Source organism: Orycteropus afer, unplaced genomic scaffold, assembly GCF_000298275.1.
Source record: "Orycteropus afer afer isolate SDZICR_OR568_19922 unplaced genomic scaffold, OryAfe1.0 scaffold00099, whole genome shotgun sequence".
NCBI lineage: Eukaryota > Metazoa > Chordata > Mammalia > Tubulidentata > Orycteropodidae > Orycteropus > Orycteropus afer.
Window position 1 is genome coordinate 3,778,582 of NW_006921686.1, and position 7,023 is coordinate 3,785,604.

Consider the following 7,023-nt stretch of genomic DNA (forward strand, 5'->3'; position numbering starts at 1 on the left):
GCAGTTCCACTCTGTCCTCTAGGGGCGCTATGAGTCGGAGTTGACTCTAAGGCACTGAGTTTGTTTGTATTATCTATGAGCATTTCAAGTATGTAGAGTCTTTGACCTAGCAAGTCTCTATCTAAAATCCATAAACGCTCCAGTGTGTAAGGCTGTTGCCCAAGAATATTTTGTGCTGCGTGGGGACAAAGGAAACTGGAAACCTGTCAAAACGGAAAAGCTTATGTAACTGCGGTGAACCTATTCCACGAAATGTTGTGCAATGGTTTTGAAGAACGGAAGCAGATTGTCCAACCTTCCTTCTGAGGAGTGGCTGGTGGGTTTGAACCGCCAGCCGTCTGGTTAGCAGGGAAGTGTCCTAAAATACGTGACCTGCTGCTACTGGCCACCAGCCACGTACTGGGCCCCATGATGGACCCGGGGATAGGGACACAGCCCTGCACAGTGTGAATTCAGCCCTAGGGAGGTTAAGGGACCATGTTCTGGTCACCTGTGTGCCACTCTGACAGAAGGGAGAAACAGGTAAGAAACAAGCCCAGTCAACTAGATGGATTCAGGTGGTGACACATGTGACGGAAAAAAGGAACACTGTGATGTGAGGGCGAATGCAGAAGCTAGAACCCGCACAGGCCTCCTTGAGAAGGTGGCTTTGAGTTGGCTCTGGGATCAGGGAGCTGGGCAGGAGTGTGGTAAACAGGGACACGAGAGGTGCAAAGGGCTCCCGTGAGACCGAGTGGCTGGTCTGAAGGGCAGGTCAGTGTGGCTGGAGGCAGATGGGGGCTGTTGTTGGTGGGTGCTGTGGTCAAGTTTAAGTGCTAGCCATGGTTGTAGGGGGTATGGAAAGAGGTGGGAAAAGATGGTAGGGACCAGCTGTGTATGCACAGGGAGACAGCTCAGTGGGCAGGAGTGCATGGAGGGATGGACACAGGGAAGAGGTAACTATGGGGAGGAAGTGGGAGGGGAGCTGTTGCATTGTGGTAAATTGTGGTCAATGTCATGAGACAAAGTGTATGTGAACTGCTGTATGGAAAGCGTATTTGCTCTGTAAACCTTCACCCAAATCACAATTTAAAAAAAAAAGGGGGTGGGGTGGGGAGCCTGTGAAACCTGTCCCTGAAGGAAAGAGAAGGGGAAGTCCCAAGGTCTGGGCCTCTGTCCCTGCAGCTTTAGTTCCTGGTAATTGCCCAATGCCACTGAGAGACAGTACCCGGCGGGGAGCCAGGCCCTGGGTGTTCCAGCAACCACTGGGCAGAGCACGTGGCCCCCCCACCCCGTCTCCCGCGCAGGCTGAGTGGCCCCCAGGCATTTTCAAAGGCTACTCCTGGCCCCCCCACCCGGACCTGACCGCAATGCATCCTGTCTTTTTCCTACTAGAGAAGAAAGCGCAGTTTGGCGCCAAGTGTAACCCGCTGGAGTGTTAAGCAAGCCCCTCCTCCCCCTTCCGCAGGGGGCCCATAAAGGCCGCCCGGCCCGCCGCGCTCCTAGCGGTCCCCGCGCACCCTGCCCGCCATGTCCTGTCGCCGCCGCGCGCCGTTGCCTTGGGCTCTCCTTGGCCTCCTCGTCCTGGGGGCGGCTCGCACTGGAGAGACCACGATCGGCTGCGAGCTCACCGTGCCCCGGAGCGAGTGGAGGGCCATGGCGTCCCAGTGCAGGGAAGGCCTGAAGCTGCCCGTGCGCTACGTGATCGTGTCGCACACCGCGGGTAGCACCTGCGCCACTCCCGCCCTGTGCGAGCAGCAGGCCCGGAACGTGCAGTACTACCACATGAAGGAGCGAGGCTGGTGTGACGTGGGCTACAAGTGAGTGCGAGGCCGCGCGCTCGCCGGGCGTGGCGAGGGGCCGGAGCGGGGGGAAGGCGCGCGCGCCGGAGGCCTGGACAGTTCACTCCACCTCCAGGCGCTGGGCACATGCAGGCAGCAAAAAAAAAAAAAAACGCCTGAAAAGGGCAAAGAACCTGAAAGCTCAGCTCTGCCCGCCAAAGAGGGAGCAGGTTTTGTCTAAGGTGCTCAAAAAAGTTGCCTAATGCCTTTGGGAACAGGTGACCACCAGGCTGGTTAGGGATGGAGGTGGGCTGCAGCCCTAGCACAGCTGAGACCCGGGGCCGCTGGTCACTCAGCTTTCCTCGCCTTCAGCTTCCTTCCTTGCAAAGTCCCTAGAATGCTGGGCCGCCTGACTTACAGGGGCCAGGGCCTGCAAACCACTCAGAGCCTGCCTGGCGTTAAGTACCAGGCCCAGATGCTGCCGGCTCTGGCTCCCAGCAAACCAATGTGTCACAGTGTGCTCCCAGGGTCTTCAAGAGCTGATTGTGGGGGAAGTAGATCACCAGGCCTTTCTTCCAAGGCACCTCCGGGTGGACTAGTGCCCTGAACCTTTTAGTTAGCAGGTGAGTGCTTGACTGTTTGCACCACTCAGCACTCTGGCATGTACAGCTGCTGTTGTTGTTATATGCCGTGGAGTTGGACCTGACTCAGAGCGACCCCTCCTTGGGTTTCCGAGGCAGTATCACTATGGAAGTAGATTGCCCAACCTTCCTTCCAAGGAGTGGCTGGTGGGTTTGAACCGCCAGCCGTCTGGTTAGCAGGCAAGTGTCCTAAAATACGTGACCTGCTGCTACTGGCCACCAGCCACGTACTGGGCCCCATGATGGACCCGGGGATAGGGACACAGCCCTGCACAGTGTGAATTCAGCCCTAGGGAGGTTAAGGGACCATGTTCTGGTCACCTGTGTGCCACTCTGACAGAAGGGAGAAACAGGTAAGAAACAAGCCCAGTCAACTAGATGGATTCAGGTGGTGACACATGTGACGGAAAAAAGGAACACTGTGATGTGAGGGCGAATGCAGAAGCTAGAACCCGCACAGGCCTCTTTGAGAAGGTGGCTTTGAGTTGGCTCTGGGATCAGGGAGCTGGGCAGGAGTGTGGTAAACAGGGACACGGGAGGTGCAAAGGGCTCCCGTGAGACCGAGTGGCTGGTCTGAAGGGCAGGTCAGTGTGGCTGGAGGCAGATGGGGGCTGTTGTTGGTGGGTGCTGTGGTCAAGTTTAAGTGCTAGCCATGGTTGTAGGGGGTATGGAAAGAGGTGGGAAAAGATGGTAGGGACCAAATTGTGCAGACCCTGGTGGGCCACGGTAAGGGCTTTGGCTTTGACTTTGAGGCAGGAGCCAGGCCAGGGCTCTGAGCAAAGGGGCGTGAGCCTAGGTTCTCACAGTCGTCCTCTGGCGGTCATGTAGGGAGAACAGACTGCAGGAGAGTGAGGGGCTCAAACAGGGCCCGGGACGGTTAGATCTGCCTCTGGGGCCCGCCCCACCAGCTCCCCTTTCCATGCAAGAGGCTGGGGTCCTGCATAAGGGTCTCCCCAGCACAAGGGGGAGCTGGAACTCCACGGGGCAAACCGAAGGTCCTACAGCACCGCGGTGCTAATCGCCTATTAACTGCAAAGAACCAAATAAGGCTCGCTCAGTCAGGACATGGGGGAACAAACGAATGAACCAGTTTTCAGGGTCAGCTGCCAGGATTACAAAGGAGGGAGGTGCGGGGGCTTCAGGGTCCATGTGTAACCCTAAAATCCCAGAGCTCTTGACCCCATCGCCCAGGTGGATCCGGAGGCCAGGAAGCAGGCAGGGCCGGGGACAGAGTGTCTCAGTGGAGAATCCTGGGTAATCTGACCTTGGGCAGGTCACCTCGTTCTCTGAGGCTCTGCTTCCTCAGCTTAAAATGGGAATGACAACAAGGTGGTACCTACCTTCGAGGGTTGTCGTGTGAGGATTCAGCAAAACCAGAGCTCAACAAGTCCTCCGGGAGGCAAGAGAGAGCAAGAAATAAGACCATGTGGGTGGGAGTCAAGTTTGCTCCCTGCCTGGCTGTGTGACCTTGGGCAAGTGACTTCACCTCTCTGATCCTGTCTATAATCAGGGGTCTTAGTGGCTGTAAGGTGCACATATAGCCATGCTTGGCCCATAGCAGGGACTCAAATGGCTGCTGTCATTATTAGTGCGATGGAAGATAAGACAGGGAGAAGGGGGATGTTGGGGAAACTGTGTGAGTGACAAGAACAGGAGGAAGAATGGAGAAGGGGACGGGGTCCTTCCCCAGGAAGCCTCCCTGACTCAGCGGTTGCCCGCTTCCACCCCCACAGCTTCCTGATCGGAGAAGATGGGCAGGTGTATGAGGGCCGGGGCTGGTACACCAAGGGAGCCCACACGGGGGCCACCTGGAACCCCATATCCATTGGCATCTCCTTCATGGGCAACTACATGGGTGAGTGATGGGCAGGGGCAGCCATGGGACCTGGGGGCGGCAGCAGCGGGGGTGGGGGGGTGGAGAAACCCTGCCATTACCAGCTCTTCCACCTTGTCTGAGCCCCCTTTGGGTAAAAAAACAAAAAGAAAAGCAAACCCACTGCCATCAAATCGATTCAGATGCAAAGAGACCCCCTTTGGGTTTCCGAGGTGATAAATCTTTATGGATGTAGATTGCCCAGTCTTCCTTCCTCGGAGTGGCTGGTGGATTTGAACTACCAACCTTCTGGTTAGCAGTCAAATGCCTTAGGCACTATGCCACCATGGGGGTCATTTTCAGCCATAGGGTTGAAAATTCGTTGATCACAAAGAAGTGCTTAATCTATGGCATCTAAGAAGGGCTTATTATATGTCAGTTATTATTAGCGGTGGGACCCGAAGGCCGCGCCGGGGAGGAACAATACCCAATAAACCTTAGACACTTGCGAGGGGGTAGGAAGGAGGAAGTCGTGGCCTTACTCAGTGCAAAGCACGGATGAGGAAACGGAGGCACAGAGAAGCTAAGTCACTACTGGGAGTGGCAGAGCCCCCATCTGGCCCCTGACTGGAACCACACACAGACGCACGCCTTCCCAGAAAGCCCCAGCCTCACTCTCGCCTCGCCTCCCGCAGAGCGGGTGCCCCCGGCGCGGGCCCTCCGGGCAGCCAAGAATCTGCTGGCGTGCGGCGTGGCGCAGGGCGCCCTGAGCCCCCGATACGAGGTCAAAGGGCACCGAGATGTGCAGCAGACGCTCTCCCCCGGCGACCAGCTCTACGCCATCATCCAGACTTGGCCCCACTACCGCGCGTGAGGCCCTGCCCGCCGGCCCCACCCCTCCACCGCTCCGCTCCCCGCCGCGGCCGGAAGTGCCCGTCTCCTCCCACAATAAAGGTGCAGCTCCAACTGAGTGCCGCCAGGCGTCGCCACGTGCGTCCCCGCCCACGAGACCACAGCCCTGCCCCGCCCACAAACACTGTCCTCCAGGTGCTCAGAACCCGGAGGCCCCGACCCTGAACCAAGACCCCGGAGATCCCAGCTCACCAGCGACATCACAGCTCAGAACCCAGAGGTCTCAGGTCAGAGCCCAGGAATCGGCACCGAGTCGCCCTGGCGTCAGGGACAGCAGCCCGGGGTCCTGGGGCCGTGCGCCGGGCTGCACGGCCACACAGGTCCCCGCGCAGGCTCTCTGCTCGGACCCTGAGGGGCCTGGCCGCTCACTACCACGCCTCAGGCCACCCTTACTGCTGCTTTAGGAAGCGCCCAAGTTTTGCGTGGACCTGAACCCGTGTCTATCCAGACACATCCAGAAATATACATAGGCCCCACGTACACCCCAACCCCAAATCCTCATTTTCCCCCACTCAGTCGTGAGCTGAGGGGTCCCAAGAACAAATACATTTATTTACAAAACGCACAAACCCTCCCACCCAGCACACACTGCAGGGGGAGGCGGGGACGGGGCGGGGCCTCACACCTGAGCACCAGGAGGGGCGGGGCTGGCTGGGACCCGGCCCCGCCCCCGCCCCCACGCCGTACCCCAGCGGGGGTGACGGGGGGGCGTGGAGTGTGCGGTCATGACCGCGTGTCCAGCCGGTTCATATATTCCTGCAAAGCCTTCAGGCGGGCGTCTATTTCGGCCATGTCGGCCGTCTGGTGGTCTGAGCTGTAATCTGTGGGAGTGAGCATTCCAGTGGAAGGGGGACTGTGAGGGGCCCAACAGGCTGCCTCGGTACCATCCCTGCGGGCTCCGGGGCTAACAGAGATGGGAGGGGCGCCCAGCCTCACCTTTGATGGGGACCCAGCCTCCCGAATTGCCCAGGCGTCTTTGATGGCGGCCGTGCTCCAGGGAGGTGGACTTCTGCTGCTGCAGAGGGGGTTAGGAAAGGGGGTCAGGCTCCCTCCCCTTATTCCTACACCCCCACACCAATTCCACTGGACGTTCACCCCTAAAGTCCTCAAAAAAAAGTGGGGGGCGCTGACAAACTGGACATTCATTATCTGCTAAATCACCTCCTATCTTCCCCATGACCCTGAAGTGGACACTGGCCGTTCCCACTTAGCAGAGTTAGAAACTGGGGTTCAGTAGCTGACGTCACACAGGTGGAAGGAGAACCAGATCTAAGATCTGGCCACTGGAACCTTTGGCGCGCTCTTAACCGCCCTCCGGTGCCGTCCCCGCTCCAATCTATTTGGTCTGTTAACAGCCTGTTTCTAAAAGCATTTCAGAGCTGCCTGGGCAACCCGATCGCCCAGGATGGAATCGTGGGCGGTGGGGGCAGGCGGCTTCTGCTGGTCACCCTAACCCCCTCCAAGGTCTGAGGGCAGCCACTCACCGCGCTGGGCCTATTCCACCTAGCGGGGCTGGGAGGCTTCCGGCGGCGGCGAACCCTGTGAGGAGCGGGCAATCGAGGGCCAATGGGGAGGAGTCCTTGGCACCGCCCACTCGCGGTTGGCAGAACCCCGTCGTTTCAAGGCTTTCCCGGCAAAAGGCTGTTTGCAGGCTCCCCCAGAAACCCGATTCGACGCGGGCCTATGCGCCACCCCAAGCTTACCCTCTGGAGAGCGACTCGGAGAAGTCGTCCAACTCGCTGCAGGAGCTGGCGGACGAGCAGCGACTGCGGAAACTGTCCACTGGGGGGAGGAGGGCGGCGTGAGGCTCCCCGCGACGCCCCGCCCGCCAGGCCCCTGCCCCGACACCCCCAGACCCCGCTCCAGCGCAGTCACCCGAGGAGCTGCGGTTTCGGGA

At 59.0% G+C, this 7,023-nt stretch overlaps 2 protein-coding genes across 2 annotated transcripts in view; one reads left to right on the plus strand and one right to left on the minus strand.

Annotated features, from left to right (window-relative positions):
• Window positions 1-1,509: 1,509 nt before the first annotated feature.
• PGLYRP1 (peptidoglycan recognition protein 1) lies at window positions 1,510-5,088 on the plus strand. The gene is made up of 3 exons (XM_007943052.1): window positions 1,510-1,799; window positions 4,135-4,256; window positions 4,910-5,088. Exons 1-3 carry the CDS (start codon window positions 1,510-1,512, stop codon window positions 5,086-5,088), a joined length of 591 nt encoding a protein of 196 aa, XP_007941243.1.
• Window positions 5,089-5,849: 761 nt separating this feature from the next.
• The window catches only part of CCDC61 (coiled-coil domain containing 61), a 14,672-nt gene continuing 13,498 nt past the window's right edge, over window positions 5,850-7,023 (minus strand). The window contains exons 8-11 of the mRNA XM_042781239.1: window positions 6,830-6,908; window positions 6,611-6,665; window positions 6,063-6,135; window positions 5,850-5,947 (exon numbers count right to left, since the gene is read on the minus strand). Of these exons, the coding sequence (XP_042637173.1) occupies window positions 5,850-5,947; window positions 6,063-6,135; window positions 6,611-6,665; window positions 6,830-6,908 (305 nt within the window). The remainder of the gene's footprint in view (window positions 5,948-6,062; window positions 6,136-6,610; window positions 6,666-6,829; window positions 6,909-7,023) is intronic.